General features: G+C 31.1%; 1 protein-coding gene across 4 annotated transcripts in view; it reads right to left on the minus strand.

Moving 5' to 3' along the window:
• The window catches only part of LOC143071140 (uncharacterized), a 433,270-nt gene that overhangs the window by 17,919 nt on the left and 395,587 nt on the right, over nucleotides 1-19,764 (minus strand). For 2 of the 4 annotated variants that reach the window (XM_076245290.1, XM_076245283.1), the window contains exons 6-9: nucleotides 14,138-14,177; nucleotides 4,842-4,910; nucleotides 3,917-3,985; nucleotides 2,830-2,898 (exon numbers count right to left, since the gene is read on the minus strand). In XM_076245290.1, coding sequence (XP_076101405.1) covers nucleotides 4,891-4,910; nucleotides 14,138-14,177 — 60 coding nt within the window. In that variant the 3' untranslated portion in view covers nucleotides 2,830-2,898; nucleotides 3,917-3,985; nucleotides 4,842-4,890. Of the gene's footprint in view, nucleotides 1-2,829; nucleotides 2,899-3,916; nucleotides 3,986-4,841; nucleotides 4,911-10,948; nucleotides 11,429-14,137; nucleotides 14,178-19,764 lie in introns of those variants that run through there. The other 2 variants (XM_076245277.1, XM_076245300.1) reach the window with 1 other exon arrangement.

Genomic DNA, 19,764 nt, shown 5'->3' on the forward strand with positions numbered 1-19,764 from the left:
CAAAAGGCAAAAAAGAGCTCAAGATCACCAATCGGTCTTCAACACAGCGGGAAATTTCTGCGACCGAAGGCGGGCTTCATGCAGCTGACCCCTTAACATGTGTACGTATGCATTGAAAATAGAAGTTACACACAAGTCCAATATTTAGAAAACAATTAATTCAATTGACAACACATAAACAAGACTAACAAAAGACGGAGGCTCCTGACTTGGACATACATATGTATTGTTAGACCGTCTAACACCTCTAAACAATGAGGAATAAACATAGACACGAAATCACGCACAGTAAAACTCAGAGTCAGATATCTTATTGGCCCAAAACCACAATTAATGATCCCGCTTTTCGTTGTCTACGAATATAGTTCCCTTTAATAATAGTGTATTTTGTCTTTATTTTTTTCTTTCCCTTCCTCAGATTTCTTAGTTTTTCTGGGGTGGAAATGATAGAAGAGAGCTTATATAAAACTTTTGGATTTTTCATTTTAACTGATGTTTATATGGAAATAGTCATTAGGCCAGGTACAAAAACGGTATAATTACACTTTTCGGAACATCTCTTGAATTGCCTAAGGGGTATGGATATGTATTTACCAAATGTGAATGATGTATACTTGATATTTTTGTTTTGACGTACTGTGCATTACACACACACACACAAAACAAAAAAAAATAGATTTGTTTTTAATGCGACAAAACGTTATAAAGAAATGATAAAGGAATTGATTGTGGTTTCGGGCCTAATATATTTCAAAACTAAGCTAAATGACAATGATACATACATACATTAACAACGGACTACTATCAATTACTGAAATGCCCGTTCCAGACATAAATTAATCTGATTGAAAGATAATGTCTTCATCAACTGAATTTCTAGCATAATCTCTCTCATTCGGGGTTTTTGTATGATATCATCATAAAATATGTGAAAAGAACATAAACCGTTTTATGCCAACAACTTGTTTTATAATAAATTTGTTTATTTACAATGCAAAAACCATATGTCATTGAGTAAATAAATATTCATACTAAAATATGCCATTCTTATGGACAGTATCGTAACTGTATCCCTTTTGAATAAGCCTGTTTGGTTAGGTTTTGAGGTGAATGCCGACATATTTGTGTTTTGTATAGAATATTACCGTTACAGAAAAAGATTTGATGTGTAGATCTGAACATATAACATGTCTGTGTGTTGATTTGTATTTTTTTCTAGCGAATGGTGTCATTGTACCGTTGATACCATTGAGTGAATGTAATGACTAGTTTGCGATACAGAAAACCATGGTGTAATATATTTTAGTAATACAGAGATTGATGTCGTTAAAATCAAATACATATACTACATTACTTGTTCTGACATCGAACTCGGACTTCTTTTGAAATGAGCATTACTGTGCGCATTGATGTGTGTTTGTTGACTAGAGGTTTATTAAAGATTCATTGGTGGCCTTTGGCTGTTGTCTGCACTTTGGTCGAATTGCTGTCTCTTTTGCGCATTACCTATTTCTATTCTCAATGTTATCATATATATAATATATAAATACTACTCATGTTCGGAATAAGTTTTCTTTTTTCAATTTATAATGTCAAAATATAAAATATAAAATGCTCCATATTGGAGCATTTTTCATTTTTCAATATTTGATGTCAAATTGAAAAATGCTCCACGTTGGAGCATTTTTCATTTTCAATATGTAAAGTCAAATCAAAAAATGCTTAAGGTCAGCAATTTTAATATATACTTTTTACAATGAAATTAAAATATATTTTTTTCTTAAACAAGCATATACAAATGTTTTATTTATATAAACTGTTGAAAAATTAACTCATTTTAACACAAACTTATTTTTTTTTTAAATATCCTCATGAAATCAAAATGTGTAATCTCACGAATATTACAAATTTCAAATCGCATTCAAGAAAAGATTTTTATGAGTTGATGTCAAAAGATGATTGTTACATATTTCCAAACAATGAACTTAAAAAATTGCAGAGTAATTTGCAAAATGTATTTTTTATTTCAAAATAGCAAATGTTTGACGTCAATGCACAGAATAAAGAACACTGTATAAGTGTACACTTAGTTTGTTTAAGTTCATTTAGATTTTTTTACAAAAATAATCAGTAATCTTGAACTCAGATATATTTGATTGAATGCGTTTACGACTAATTGTCTGAACTATGAACTTACCATTTTACTTTTCTACATTGGTTAGAGGTATAGGGGGAGGGTTGAGATCTCACAAACATGTTTAACCCCGCCGCATTTTTGCGCCTGTCCCAAGTCAGGAGCCTCTGGCCTTTGTTAGTCTTGTATTATTTTAATTTTAGTTTCTTGTGTACAATTTGGAAATTAGTATGGCGTTCATTATCACTGGACTAGTATATATTTGTTTAGGGGCCAGCTGAAGGACGCCTCCTGGTGCGGAAATTTCTCGCTACATTGAAGACCTGTTGGTGACCCTCTGCTGTTGTTTTTTGTTTAGTCGAGTTGTTGTCTCTTTGACACATTCCCCATTTCCATTCTCAATTTTATGATGTTTGTTGAAAGCGTCTTTTGATAAAAGTCTTTACTTATTCTTTTTTATTATACTTTGTCACTTGTTTCGACTTTTTAAAGACTCTCCTTGCAGTAGAAGAAAAAAAATCAATTCATTTGTAATTGCTTTTGGATAAGACCGTTTTGCGTGCATACCTTTTTTATTTGGTTTTCAGCAAAATTAAACCACATTTAATAGTGCCGTTATATTAGATAGAATGCATGTACAGTTGATAATCTTGATCTTGATATATTACTTTTTTCTAACAGTCAATCGAATTTACCTGTTTATAAAAGTCGCCAAACTTTTTCTTCTGATGTTGTGCGATTATTCCACAAGTTTGGAAATCCTCCTAAAATTAATAATAAAAAGAGTCAATAATTGAACATTAATGAAGTTAGTAATTTATGTACAATAGAAAATAGTGACCATACCAAACCAATGAACACCAACTGTCATATTCCTGACTTGGTACAGGCATTTTCTTTCTATAAAAAATGGTTGATTAAATTGCTTTTAAAGCTTGTTAAACCTCTCCTTTGTATGACTGTCGTATTAAAATCCATTATATTGACAACTATTTGTGAACAAAACAAACAGGCAAAACAGGTAAAAAATGTCAAAAATAGAGGCACAGCAGTCAACATTGTGTTATTATCTTAATCCCTATAAAACAAACAAATATATTAACAAACATTTACCATTGCACAATAATACAATGATGGGAAAAAAAAGTAAAAACACAAAAATACTGAACTCCGAGGAAAATTCAAAAAGGAAAATCAAAAATCAAAAGGCAAAATCAAAAGTCCAAAAACATCAAACGAATGGATAACAACTGTCATATTCCTGACTTGGTACAGGCATTTTCTAATGTAGAAAATGGTGGATTGAACCTGGTTTTATAGCTAGCTAAACCTCTCACTTTTATGACAGTGAGGTATGTATAAGTACAAAGCCACATTATATATAAGAAAGAAACACAAAAAGGCATATAGACAAACAACAGACATATAGACAAAAAGTTATATAGACATATATGTTTTCGAATGCGTTTAAGACTAATTGTCTGAAAAATGACCCTACCATTGTTATGTTCATTGAAATAATTTTGTTATAACCGTGCTTATATATTTTTGTGCATACTTTTCCTCTAGTTTCAACTTTTTATAGACTCTCCTTGCAAAAGAAAACGTCATTTTATTCAGAATTGTTTATAGGAAAGACTATTTTACGTGCCTACTTTTTTCATATTTTTTTAAGCAATAGTGAACTACATTCAATAGTGCCGTTATATTAGGTAGAATAAATGTACAGTTGATTATCTTGATATTGATGTATAGTTTATTCTAGCAGTCATTCGAATAAACCTTTTGTAAATGTCTCCAAATGTTTTGACCCTGATGTTGTTAGATCATTCCATAAGTTTGGAAATGCTCCTGAAATTAATAATAGAAAATAGTGAAAGATTGCATATTAATGAAGATAGTAATCAAAGTACAATAGAAAATAATGACCATATCAAACCAATCAACATCAACTGTCATAATCATGACTTAGTACATGCATTTTCTTTTATAAAAACTGGTGGATTAAACCTGGTTTTAAAGCTAGGTAAACCTCTCACTTGTATGATTGTCTTATAAAAAATTTAACAAAACAAACAGACATAATAAGTAAAAATGTTAAAAATAGAGGCACAGCAGTGAACATTGTGTTATTATGTTAATCTCTATAAAACAAACAATAAAAGTCGCCAAAAGTTTTGATTCTTATGTTGTAAGGGTATTCCATAAGTTTGGAAATTCTACTGAAATTAATAATAGAAAAAAAGTCAATAATTGAATATCAATGCAGATAGTAATCATTATACAATGGAAAACAGTATACACTAACTTTGTATAAGTTCATTTATATTTTTTTACCAAAAAATTATCAGTAACCTCGAATGCAGATATATACGTTCGCATGCGTTTACGACCAATTGTCTGAAATATGAAGTTTCCATTGTTATGTTTATTGAAAGCATCTTTTCATAAAAGTGCTTATTTATTTTGGTGTATACCTTGTAACTAGTTTCGACTGTTTAAAACCTCTCCTTGAAAAGGAAAAAAACATCACTTTATTAGCATTTGCTTTTGGATAAGACTGTTTTACGAGCCTTTTTTTTTTAGGTAAATTTTTCAGCAAAAGTAGACGACATTCAATAGTGCCGTTATGTTAGGAAGAATAAATCTACAATTGATTATCTTGATTTCGACGATTTTCTTTTTTCTGACAGTCATTCGAATATACCTGTTTAAAAACTCGCCAAAAGTTTTGCTTCTGATGTTGTGAGATTATTCTACAAGTTTGAAAATTCTCCTGAAATTAAGAACAAAACGAGTCAATAATTGAATATTAATGAAGTAAGTTAGTAATGAACAATTGAAATACTAAATTTGTTCATCTATATTTTTTTACAAAAATAGTCAGCAACCTCGAATGCAGATATATGTGTTCGAATGCGTTTACGACTTCTTGTCTGAAAAATCAAATCATGATTGATATGTTCATTGAAAGAATCTTTTTACAAAAGTGCTTATCTAGTGTTTGGCAAACCTTATCATCAGTTTCGACTTATTAAAGACTCTCCTTGCAAAAGAAAAACGTCATTTTATTAGCATTTACTTTAGGATAAGATTGTTTTACGTGTCTACTTTTTTAGTTATTTTTTTCAGCAAAAGTAAAGCACATTCAATAGTGCCGTTATATTACGTAGAATGTATGTACAGTTGATTCTTATTCATATTTCGCCTTTAGGTCTCAAGAAATGAATAAGCTTAACTTCTCTATGAGGCGTAATGTAATATCTATGTTTAAACAAACAAATCATAACCACCAGACCAGAGATGGCCAGTGACCTTGACCCTAGTATATACGCACCTGTTCCAAACAGTGAACACAACACTTTACTTGAATTCTGTTTAGTTATTTTATTGTTTATTTAAATTGAGGAAGTTGGAAAGTTACTTTAATTATAGTTATCTTGTCTTTGATGCAAGAAATAACAATGTCTTGTCTACGATGTATGACAAGTGTTGATGGAAATGAATTAAACATTTTTTTGTCTACGATGTATGACAAGTTTATTCATTTAAGTCATCATCATCATCATCATCATCATCATCATCATCATCATCATCATCATCATCATCATCATCATCATCATCATCATCATCATCATCATCATCATCATCATCATCATCATCATCATCATCATCATCATCATCATCATCATCATCTCTCCAAAATAACCTTGCTTCATTCTCCTGCGTTGTGTCGGCAATGATTACATTTTACACCACTGATAAAACAGTTTCTGACAGAAGTCATACTAGGATAGAAATTGACAACAAAATACCTGCAATAGTGAAAAAAACATACAAATATAAAAACAATTTATAAATTGCATAAGGCCGAATCGCAATTTTAGATCTATCATTATCATTTATGCTTTGCGATAGACCTCCACATTATATATGCACTTTATAATGTAAAAACAATTGATTGATTGTGTTGAATACCACTTTAGCACTTTTGCTCAATCTAGGCTATTCATTTTTATTGGTGGACGCGGGTATAAAGGAACTATGTATTGAGAGGTTACAAACTATAAGGTTAAGGGAGGGACGGGGAAGGGGTGAGCGAGAATGATATTTCAGAAAAAGACAGGACGAGTTTTGGGTAAAAAAAGTCAGTATGAGCAACTTTGCCAAACAAAAAGGCTGAATAACAATTCATGTAAAAAAAGTCAGGATAACTTATAAAAAAAAGGACCGAATAGAGTTAACAATTAAAATGAAGAACTGATTACAAAAAGAAAAATGCAACACATACTTTTTCTTGGGTACTTGATGTCGCAGCTGCTTAACCTTACCACAAGTGGATCGCAAGTGCAAATATTATCAGTCGCTCATTCTAGAGAGGGGAATGGTATCCCCCATTGGTAATGCTGGTTTGTCATTTTGAATATTCCAAATAATTTAGAAAAGTGGGTAGAACATTTTACCAAAAAAGTTATAAAGAGAAAGAAATTACTCCAGACGGGATGAAAAGGAATTTTCTGTCCTTCCAATGCAGGATATCATTCGGAACAAAATAAAACGTTAGCAAGCCAGTCATAAGGCTGGCTGGTGAAAATGAATATTCAGAATTAAAAAAATCAGCCGTCAAAAATACCTCCCAATCATGATTTTCAAATCGATACCAGTTCTCACTTTGGACTGATAACAAGTTAAATCTGAATATGTATATGCGGGTAGGAAGTTTGTATTTATATTTGTAACATTATCAATGACGAAGAACAAACAAAGAATATATTAAGTGAAATAAAAAAATGATAAAGGTTCACAATATACATTCATTAGGACAGACCTAGTATGTTAATAATTTGTATAATAAACTTTCACTAGCAAATGCAAAATGAGAACTACAGAAGGTAACTGGTCCGGAATCCAAAAAGAAGGGGATGTTGCCTATAACACTTAAGCGACGTTTGGAGTATTTTGAATATTCCAAATAATTTAGAAAAGTGGGTAGAACATTTTACCAAAAAAGTTATAAAGAGAAAGAAATTACTCCAGACGGGATGAAAAGGAATTTTCTGTCCTTCCAATGCAGGATATCATTCGGAACAAAATAAAACGTTAGCAAGCCAGTCATAAGGCTGGCTGGTGAAAATGAATATTCAGAATTAAAAAAATCAGCCGTCAAAAATACCTCCCAATCATGATTTTCAAATCGATACCAGTTCTCACTTTGGACTGATAACAAGTTAAATCTGAATATGTATATGCGGGTAGGAAGTTTGTATTTATATTTGTAACATTATCAATGACGAAGAACAAACAAAGAATATAAGTGAAATAAAAAAATGATAAAGGTTCACAATATACATTCATTAGGACAGACCTAGTATGTTAATATTTTGTATAATAAACTTTCACTTGCAAATGGAAAATGAGAACTACAGAAGGTAACTGGTCCGGAATCCAAAAAGAAGGGGATGTTGCCTATAACACTTAAGCGACGTTTGGAGTATTTTGAATATTCCAAATAATTTAGAAAAGTGGGTAGAACATTTTACCAAAAAAGTTATAAAGAGAAAGAAATTACTCCAGACGGGATGAAAAGGAATTTTCTGTCCTTCCAATGCAGGATATCATTCGGAACAAAATAAAACGTTAGCAAGCCAGTCATAAGGCTGGCTGGTGAAAATGAATATTCAGAATTAAAAAAATCAGCCGTCAAAAATACCTCCCAATCATGATTTTCAAATCGATACCAGTTCTCACTTTGGACTGATAACAAGTTAAATCTGAATATGTATATGCGGGTAGGAAGTTTGTATTTATATTTGTAACATTATCAATGACGAAGAACAAACAAAGAATATAAGTGAAATAAAAAAATGATAAAGGTTCACAATATACATTCATTAGGACAGACCTAGTATGTTAATATTTTGTATAATAAACTTTCACTTGCAAATGCAAAATGAGAACTACAGAAGGTAACTGGTCCGGAATCCAAAAAGAAGGGGATGTTGCCTATAACACTTAAGCGACGTTTGGAGTACGACATGTAAAAAGCGTATGCATTAACCATATAATGGTTGCTCCAAAAGTTGGCCCGAACACACATGAATCCGCTTCTGTCATTTGCGATAATACACCACAGGTGAAATGCAAATTACTTGAGGATTATTATCAAGTAGTTTGAAAATCCAGCTTGTCACATTTCAAATTATCTGAAGAAATGCAGTTCTCAATTTGATCCTTCATAAACTTGAGCATGCATGACAAGCATAAAAAGAATAATAGTGCATTTGCTCCAGCATGTCGTTATAAAATATGAAACGCATCGCGGTAATACAAAAAAAATCACTTAGTTTTTCCGGCAGCCGATCCAATTTGATTAAAAAGGGCAGGTGTAAGAGCTATACTAAACCACTTCATTTTTGTACAGGTGGAAAGGCCACAGTTCGTTTTTTTAATTGCTTTGCCTAGTTTTATAGCGTTTGAATAAAGGAATCTTCACAGCAATTTTCAAGTAAAATAAGTTATTTTGATTTCAGGAAGCCAAAAACCAGGACGATCCGATGTCATCGTGCACTAGCTTCTTTGATATTTATGGGAAATGTGACACTGTTTATCTATGTTTTTTATGAATACAAGTTTGGGAGGAAATCCATGATAGACCCTTTTACCCCTGTTTTCGCCTTTGACGTACATTTTGGCCTTTATACAGAGAAAATCAACTTTGAGTTCAATATGAATTTTGCTGTGTATAAAGATTGGAATTTTCTTGAAAAGCCCTTAACGTCCCTGCGCAAACGCAAAACTGCAAAGAAGCGTACTATTAATATCAACTACCATATTCCTGACTTCGTACGCGACACTTTAAGAAAAGTGTGATATGGATTTTAAAACCCCTGTATTGCAATGCTGAAAATACCGCTAAAATGACATGTATCGGTAACGCATTAGAAAACGTAGGCTGCGTCATTGTCATCTTACAGACGAAGAAAAAGGATTGAGATGATCACTACATTCCTATCTTTTATGTTTGTTTCTTTTTCTGTTGTTGGTATTTGTTCTCCTATGAGTCTTTGGCAAAAGGAGGGGATAATGTTTTTTCTATATATTTCTAAGTGTATTTTAACGGATCTGAGAAACTAGACAAACAAAACAATTTACCTCACACTTTTTTTAGTAATGCATTTATGAGTGAATCGTTGTTTGAGTAAGACCAATGGCAAATATTTCAGTGTATGTCCAGTCAATTCGGGAAGAACTTTTCAAATGAATTATTTGTTCTGAAATGATGATGCTTTGAGTCTTGATAAGGGGTTAATAAAGCTACGTTATGTGTTTTATTAACACCAAAAAATAAAGTTAATACAAATGTTTCTGTAAAGAACTTTATTATTATTTGTTATAAATATCAATTTTTATTAAAAAATCGTTTCTTCTTTAAATACATATGGCAAAATTGATGTTCTAAATGCCTAGTTTAGTGTACACTTAAACTACACAAGGCCTACATTGACTAGTGTTTGCATGTAGGCAAAACATGATGTAAACTACATGTAAACATTGAGATGGGAATGTAATTTTGTTTAGTTAATTACATGTGAGACACTAACACCACACCGAGTGGTAAATTTGAAATTGAAACTTCAAAATGTTAACAGACGCCAGCATGAATCCGTTGGCTGTTTTTGTTTTGTTTCAGACAGGGCGATGGATTTGTTCCAATTGATGAAAACACAATCCTATCGTCATTTCTTGGATAATGATTTACTGAAAAAGAATGATCCCCCGGTTTGTACTTACATGCATGACAAAACAGATATAACACCCGGGTGTCGCATATGCATCAGGATTATCTCATCCTAATGGAGCACATGAAAGCTGTCCGTTTCATGACGGGATAATTGTTTTTCTCTTTACGTGTTCTATATCATGTATATTATTTGTTGTGTACTGTTTAATGTCTTGCTATCATGTTTTTTCTACGACGGCATTGTCATGATTTCAAATTATTTGAAGTTTCTTTTACTGTGCTGTTTGGGTGTTGCCCTTTGTTCATGGTTTGACAAGAACCCATAGTTGCTTGCTTCCACTTCGTTCTGACTATTGTAGATAGTGTTTCTCATTGACAATTATTCCATATCACATACTAAAATATTGCTTACTGTTTCTTATGATTATTTAAAGATTCTTTGGTGTATACAGCATGTACATTATCTGAGCCTAATGATGACGTGATTTGGAAATTGAATGAAAAAACGCAATTTTTCAAGACCATGAACAACAAAAAGAAACAAAAAATACATTATCAGGTAAAACATCATTTAATCCATTAATTACCTAACCCAGTCTCTGATCGGGATTATATAACATCCTATGTCTTAGATTTGCTTATATTACAATGATCTGACAAGATATCGTTGTATTTCTCTTTTGGTACTTAACATATCCGCCAAAAAGTCAGTAAAATGTAGAATATAAAAAAATACCGAAGTCGAAGGAAAATTCAAAACGAAAAAGTCCTTCATCAAATGGCAAACTCATCCAGTATAATCAATAAAAAAGCAAAAAACCCCGAAAGGTATTTAAATAGAAATCGCTTTCATATCATAATAAGAAAATGTCGGACAGAGGCTGTATTTTTATCAGATTGCATGAATTAAACCCTTTCAAACACAAAAAGTTGAATTCCGAAAAACGGAATGAAAGACAGTCTTTTTTCTTTTCCATCAATCTGCTGTGTTTGCAGTTAAGATATTATAATCGATGATAAGTTGCAAATGAATTGATTTCATCAAATGTATTGGAGAATAAAAGTACAAGATACAACTTTTGTATCTTTATTATGTAAAACTGTGTGATGACATTTGAATTGAACAAGCGTCTATAAAATATTGTCAAACATGAAACATATCCACTGTGGTATTAATCTCGTTAAAGAATTGTTAATATAATGCACTTTGATATTCTTTTTATGTTCAGTCGTCGTTAATGTATTCAGAATAAGATATGCATGGCACTATGTAACGTCTCCAAAACCATTAATATTATTTTGATTATATTCCCTTTTTGAATAACTTAACATTTTTTCGGTCGGCAGAGCTTTTCCGTCGTAAGTGAACTAACAGCGAGTTTGGCGTTTTTAGGTGTCTTCCACAACCACACATAACACCTTCCACAGGAAAATTAGCAGGTAACCACTTTGTGAACGTAACTGTATTTGTTGAAGCAAACATTCCTCTTACCCTAGCTATTTTCTTTTTTTCATAAAAGTAGCCTTTAGTATGTCGATAGCCTCTGTCCATACTGCAATTTAAGAGCGTTGTTCATTGAAACATCTACACAGTGAATGGCATATCTTTTTTATTCATTTTTTTAAATTTAGTTTATATTGTGTTATTTTCTTAATATAATCAAGACGCAGTGTTTGTTCACCAAAAGTATATGTTGTATTTTTCCTTATTTGGTATTTATAGCGGTATTATTTTTTTCAGAAATATGATACATAGATTATTCATGTGTAATATAAACAAGAGGCCGTATTAGAACCTTTATCCATCATCTGTTAATTTTGGCTGGAATCTTTCATCAATGATTATTTTTGATGTTCAATCCGTGGCTTAATATTGTCATTTTACCCCTGCTTTTTGAAGTACAAGGAAAGAAGAAATACAAAATATATTCCTATTACACTGAAACTCATTCATTCAAAGTTAAGCTGAACTTGATTCGCCAGTTGCAAAGGCGAATATTTATTTTACAGTAAGCGAATTAAATTTTCAAATCATGATAAATGGTCTTATAAGGGCAATAACACTTTAAGGGGCCAATTGAGTATTTTGATCATATAGACCTATTTGTAGCACTTTGATGGACATGTTTGCTGTTTACAGTGTATCTGTATTTATTATAATATTCAGGATGAAAATTGAAAACTGCAACATTTCCTTAAAACTATGACCGGATGAATAGCATGTTAATTATTTGGACTATGATATTTCTGACTCTAATTATTATATCTTTTAATTGTCATTATGAACTCAAATATTACCACACAATTATCTTTTGGTTTAAAATATATGTGTCTGCTAATCCGATAATGGACTTCGTATCTACGTGTCAAACACAGGTTTAGCAGATTATCTATACAATGGACAATAATTGCTTAATCCCTAATTACATGTATTTCTTTATTATTCTGTTTTATATACTTCTGAGAAATAATTTATATTCAGTTTTGGATAGGTTCTTAAACCCTTAACACCGGACTCAATATTGTAACATCGTTTATATTCTAGTTGGATCGTTTATTAAATTGTTTAACTTTATATCGACTTGAATCTTCATTTTAATATTCAGCAAATAGTCTGGCTATAAAACCATCAATGCAGGAGCCAAAAAGCCAGATTCCCGATGTGGCTTATTATTTCAGAGCAGGTAGACCTTGACCTAATGAATACTTTATTTTCTTGTTTGATTTGCTCTAAACATTGCTAAATGCTTTAGTTTTTGTGATTTAAGTAAAAACCTGTATTTTACCATATGTTCTATTTTTAGCCATGGCGGTCATGTTTTCAGAGAAAACAGAAAATAAAACAATCCTAGATAACCTAAGAACCATTCAGCTTCAACTTGGTTTAGATTGGTTTTAAATTAGCAGTTTCAGAGGAGACGATTTTTTAAATGAGAAAAACCTGATAAACAAATTGTTCAAAATTCTTTATAACTGTCATTAATTCCTTAAGGATGTTCGCTTTTCATGTTTTGGAATTTTTGTCAGATTTTCGCAATCCTCTGGTTTTATCCATTTGAATGCCTTAACAAATTTTGCCCTTTGAATCCCATTTTTCTTTTTATAAATCTTTTGCATGTATAATTATAAGCCATTTGTAAAAGTCTTATAAAATCTTATTTATTTTTTAATATTTTTTGAGAACTTTAACTTGTCACAGATAAAGCTATGAAAAATGGTTATTATTTCGAAAACAAGCACATTGACCTCTATATATTTTTTTGCTTTTTGGATTCCGTAATTTATCCCCTATCAATCTATTCTAGTTTATTAAAAGCTATTTATTTTGAAACTGAGTAGCGAACATCTTTAATGGTCATTTGACAATATTAGTCCTTAAACCCGATCATTTACAGATCTTACTTTGCTTAACATTTTTACTGTTTATAGGTTGTCTTTATTTATAATAATATTTAAGATAATAAACAAAAGCTTCAAAAAGTCCTGAGATTTAACAATGTTGTTATATTCATCTGAACATATCAGGGCTGATAGAACTTGACATGATGAACATTTATACTACATGTCAGATATTTTTAACTGCTTTAGTTTTTGAGATAAATGCCAAAAATTGCGTTTTACCCCTATGTTCTATGTTTAGCCTGACATCCATGTTTTTTTACGAAATATACAATAAAACACAAATTGCATTTTAAATACCATAAGGATCATTCAGCATAGGTTTAGTTGGAATATGTTAAGAAAATGTTTGAAATAGATTACACCGGACGGACGGCAAAAGCTCATATTTCATTTGAAAAAGTGAGCTAATAAGAAAACATGGACTGCCTGGTGTTTATTTTGAATTAATACAACAAAACAATATCGTTAACGATAATTTCCTGTCGTAATTGAATGGACATTTTCTATGAAAGTGATCTCACCAACATTTTTATAATAAGAAAAAAGTCATGGGATAACAGATCTATAGACATTTTAAATTAAAAAGAATACATGGAAGCAACCCTTTCTACTTTATAATAAAAACATTCATTTTTTATTACCCCTCCGTGCCGCTAGCTAAGTAAATTTCTCTGAAACCTTGCGTTTGATTTTTTTATTTTTTTCGGTTAGTGTTGAAAAAGACATAACATAATATTCAAGATGCGTTTTCAAGCATTAACGGATTAAATCATAACAGTAATTATTTAAGTAGTTTCAATAAACAATAGACATTTACGATTTTTGTTCTTCAATTTCATAACATCTGACAAAAAATATACCTGATTGTCCCGGATTATATACCACGTCTGCTAATGCAAGCTAAAACAAAATGGTGAATAAATAGTTATAATTATAGCTAGCACAATATTTATCATTGATATGATTTTTAACAAAACAAACTTAATATATTCCACATTTTCCACAATTTCGTTAGTATCGGTTTTTGTCAGGGTCTCACTGTGAAGTAGTGGTTAGATATTTAGTCAAGTGTAATTGATATGTAAAACAGGCGGATAGAGGAACAGACAGAAAAAAGACGAAAAGATGGAAATAAAGACTAACTGATTGAATGAGTGAAACAATATAACACTGTTGTGGTAATGTGGTCGTTATAATTAAGCTTGTATAAGTTCATAAAGGGATAAACGAGTTTAATACAGAAAGACAAAATGTTTTCGAAGTCGAACTTATGTAGCTGTGCCAATATGACTTTGCCAATATGTCGTTTGAAAAATTGAGAGTACTTAAACCTATGGAAAGCAAGTAAAGACTACCAATGAGGTATAGAAATATTTCTTATGCCTTCTTTTTTATTTACAATGTGGTGAACATGTTTAATGTGTTCACAAGTTAATCTCGTTAAATATACGAATGAATATATATCTTTGTTATAAAAATAAAATTGGAAAATCGTATAAAAAATAGTTGCAAAGTCAGCTAAAATAGACTAAAAATACGCTAAATTAGTTAAACAAATATCATCAAAGATACCAGGCGTACAGTGTGTACGCTAGACTCGCTAAATCTGCCATACTAAAGTACTTTTGACATCTTAAATCAAGTGGCTTTTTTACAAAAAGAATAGCAATACGTGAACCTCAGATCGCTGACTGGTCAACAAAAGATTGTTGCTGAATTTTTGTTTCCATTTGAATTGAGTGATTGGCGGAGAAAATGATGAAGTTAAACCACCTGACTGTATTAAAATTTGTAATAATGTGAAAATTCTTGCACAAGACAGTTGAAAGTAATGGTGGATAGTTGTGAAAAGAAAAAAGTGTATATGTACAGCTACTATTTGAATATACATTTTAAAGATCGACTATTTCATTTGTCTCTTGGGATTATACATAACTTTTTTGCATACACCTATTGCAAATCCCAGTTTGTACAAACCAATAAAAATATAAATTTAGGACACTCAGTTTGCTTTATAATCTTGATGCATATTTTTTATATATCATATCTTTATATTGAGTGTCCTTCATATAATCAACTCGATATATATTGTATAGATACATTTTCCATGTGAAGTGAAACCCTGTGGCATGCAATGTTTCAGATTTTTTCGTATATATTTCTTAAGACTAACACACTATGTTCATTTGGACCTCTTATATAGACTAACTTTGGTCACATAAAACATCTCAAATTTTAAAGATTTCCTGAATTTCTTCAATAAATCCAAATATTCTACAGGGAAACTTTGGTTTGAAGAATATCTTGTTTTCAGACGTTTTATGAATAAATACACAGTCATACTATCACAAGAATCTATTTAGATTAGCCATGTAGATATGAAAAATACCAGAATTAATATATTGTACACCAGCCGCGAGTCAAGTCTACAAAGAATCATCAGTGACGCTCGAATGCAAATAGTTTAAAAAAAAAAAACTAAATGCAGTACGAATTTAAGTTACCTTTTCCTTAGATAGAAAAAAAAAGAGAAAAATCACATTCGCGGGTGAAATTAATACTTAAGCCTGAAAACAGTATTTTAGCGCAAAATGGTAAATAGAAAGCATGTGCACTTATATGCATTTACGTCATTAAATATACTAATATAATAGTTGAATTCAGATGTCAAACTACCTATCTCAAGTATTTTGACTCCGGATTCATTGACATTTTATCCGGAAATTTTGTGAATGCAAACTGATAGTGTGCGTATGGACAGGGTGTATAATGTGAATGAATCAAGACATCTGTAGTATAGCTGGTCAACACACAATGAATACAGTTTTCAAAATCGTATCATAGTACACATATTTAGATGCTATAAGGTTTAACTAATAAAAGAAAGGAAAAAAAAGAATTGAAATTGTATAAAAAACATACATTCCTGCTTGTGAACTTTTTCTCCGAAAATAGCTTGAATATGATATAAATAAATACAAATGTCAAAGATTTACAGATGGACATTTTATTTATCAAATGAATCTCAGATTCTTTTTAAAGATTATGAACATATTGCTATACATAAAATAATTGGCATTATGATAGCATTTAATATTGTTATGATTTATGTTGTAAAACATTAATTGCTTTTTTGTGAGGTGCAAATACTTAAAATTCCCTTTTGAATTAGAATTACGCCGTATTCTTTTCATTCACGACGTTCAAAATTTAGATATTTAGCTAATTTTGGGTACGCATTCCTGTTTATTGGTGCTCATACGTTACAAATAATTTTCATAAATGTAAAGACTGATCAAACATGTGAAACATAATGCACGTATACATTTACAATGTTGATCATTATTCTATAATTATTAGGAATAAATTCAGACTCAGTTTAACCTTAACAATGAATATTCTCTTAGTCTGGTAGTATTTATTAATGAAATAACAGAATTTTTTTACAGACAAATCCTTTTGTTTGATTATCTTTCTGCCCTCCGACCACCTTTGCATCATACAACATACAAAAACAAAGAAAGCGTGCGACTACAAAATTATTTATATATTTTAAAAATCGAATTTGTATCACAATTTAATGTATAAAATCAAAAATCAGTTCGTATCAATATATATCGTTTTGAATGTCGCACACTGTACATTCACACCATTTTCGATCGCACATTACACTGTTACAGTATTCCCCTTTACACTATACACCATGGTACAATACACCTTCCACAATTAATAATTATGTTAATTTAATCTCGGTGTTTATCAGCTTTTCAAGAATATATATCCCAAATTTTAAGGAGATCAATTTACATCATTTATATTAAAGGGTACTCCTATACAATTTTAATAAATTTATAAATAAACTCATCATAGATACCAGTACTAATTTTTTTTTTAATACGCCAGACGCGCGTTTCGTCTACAAAAGACTCATCAGAGACGCTCGAATAAATACACAAGTATTTTTGCGGCGACATGTCAGTGTTGACATCATTCAGATTCGATAATTCCCCTTCACGGTGTTCACGAACCGGGAAAGAATAAACGACGTTTTTGACAGAAATGGACACATAAAAGATATAAAACAATTTATGTTTATCATGTTTATACTTGCATGGATGAATGAATCTTCCAAAAATCACGGTGAATACGAATGATATGAGGGAAAATTAGGTACAATTTAACGTTAGCTGTTATATAATTTTTGAGAGCTTACGTAACATCATGTTTATTTCTAACCTCACATATGCGAAAACTGTAAATATAATGAACTTGTTTATTACTTAACTTCAATTCTCATAAGGTTTTTACGACTTTAAGATGTCGAACGGCACTAACATCTTTCTAAAAGTTAGTGTGAAGCTCTTTCATTCAAATTCTGTGAGAGAAATGAGAAATGTTAATCTTCGCAGACCAGAAATCTAGGAAATGTCTTTTAAACATTTGTAAATAGGTCACTGATTTTAGTATGGATCAGAAAACTATCACATCTTTCTATCAAAAACATATCCTTTAAGCTATACATTGTTGAAAATTCAGCATTCAGTATTAGATATATTTAATCAATAAAGTCCATTGTTCAAGGATCAAAACCAGCAAACAATATAATACTAGATAAATAAATATTTATTTTCTATTGCTTTAGAAAACAAAAATAAAAAAAAGATGTGTTTATCTAATAAAAAGGCTAAGTATGCTAAACAAAGCCTTTACTTCGTAAGTTTATTGTGAGTATCAATTGATTATTAAATACTGTACATATACTTTTTAGTGGTGTACCTATTTTCACGAATTTCGCGGTAGGTATATTTCCGCGAAAATGAATACACGCGAATACAAATGCAGCTTAGATAAATGTAAATAATCTTCTCGGGAATTTACAACGTTCACCTGGTTTTCCTTAACACGACCTCATTTGAACTGTGAAACTGTTAAAACAACACCAGTGATCCATACAAAAAATCAATAAAGGACAAAAGGTAACAAACAATAACCAAAGCCGATTTGACAGTTTTATTGTGTAACTAAAATTTGTGTTTATTTTGTGAGCAATTACACTGACTGACCTTTTTTTCATAAGTTTATCTTTTGTTTAACAAATTATACTAAATTAATGAAACTTTAAATATTTAATAAACATATTTACAAATACAAAACTTTTTTTGAAAACAAGTACGTACTGACTGGTAATTAGCCTTCAAATGTCATAGTTTATTTATTCACACAAACAAAATTGTATACAGTGGAGATCACTTCTAACCTCTCATTAGAACTGTCAGAATAATCTGTCACAGAACAGTTATAAACTTTCCTAGAACAGTTCTACCTAGAACAGTTCTACCCTAGAACTGTTCTAAGAAGAACTGTCAGAATCAGTTCTAGGTAGAACTGACTAAATCAGTTCTAGGTAAAACTGTCATGAACAGTTCTAGTATAGAACTGTCTAAAATTGTCAGGATCAGTTCTAGGGTAGAACTGTCCAAATCAGTTCTAACAGTAGAACTGTCAGCAGAAGTGACTAAATCAGTCGGGACTGTAGAACAGTTCTAAGTGATGTCACTGCAGTAAGGGCATTTGACAATTTAGACAGACTTACCCATCACAATTATAAATGATATCTGGGAGTCTGGGACGTCAGAAAAATATACTCGATCTGAACATGAATGAAACATTTGCCCCTGGACTTTAGGCTACAAACAAAATCAATCATTCTTCTTTGCCATCTTCAAAAAACCCAAACGACAAATAAGAGGTACAACATATAACAATTTTGTAACTGAGAACATTATAGACCAACAAGTCCGTAACAACAAACTTGCGGTCATACATGTAGTTCCTAATACTAAGACTGACCAGTTCCAAACCCCCCATCTTTGTGCGCACTGCAGTAGATTGGAACCATCTAGAAGACTCTGTAGTGTGCGTCACTACAACCAAGGAGTTTTAATCATACTCCCCAGCAAGCGCGACTAATTTATGCACAGACCAACCCGTCACACAAAAGTCGAAAGGCACTGACTTTAGTGACGGTTAATTATCAATAATATTATGGATACAGAGAGAAAATATGGGCACTCTAAATTGATATGGACAAACTTTTGTAGTCATGGTAGTAATTGTGTTCCAACGTTGGTGTCATCTTCATCATATAATCCGTCCTGACATAGCTATTTATATATATATAGAAATATTATTGGTTTACAATGAGGCCATAAATATGTACATGATAAAGTGTAAATCTGTTCAGTTTTGGTTGATGCGGTCAAATAATTTTGTTAAAATGACTCAGTCTGATATATCGAAACTACTGAAATTTGTTTACGATTCACTATTTTGAATAAAAAGAGGACATGTTTGTTCTCTAAATTGATGTTGAAATATTTTTGTAGTCAATGTGTTCCAATATCATGAATATTGCTGTCATTTGAATAATACAATCCATCGTGATATGTAACTATACAATGTAAGTAAATTACTATGCGGCTAGATA

Source organism: Mytilus galloprovincialis, chromosome 1 (genome assembly GCF_965363235.1).
Source record: "Mytilus galloprovincialis chromosome 1, xbMytGall1.hap1.1, whole genome shotgun sequence".
In the NCBI taxonomy this organism is placed as follows: Eukaryota; Metazoa; Mollusca; class Bivalvia; order Mytilida; family Mytilidae; genus Mytilus; species Mytilus galloprovincialis.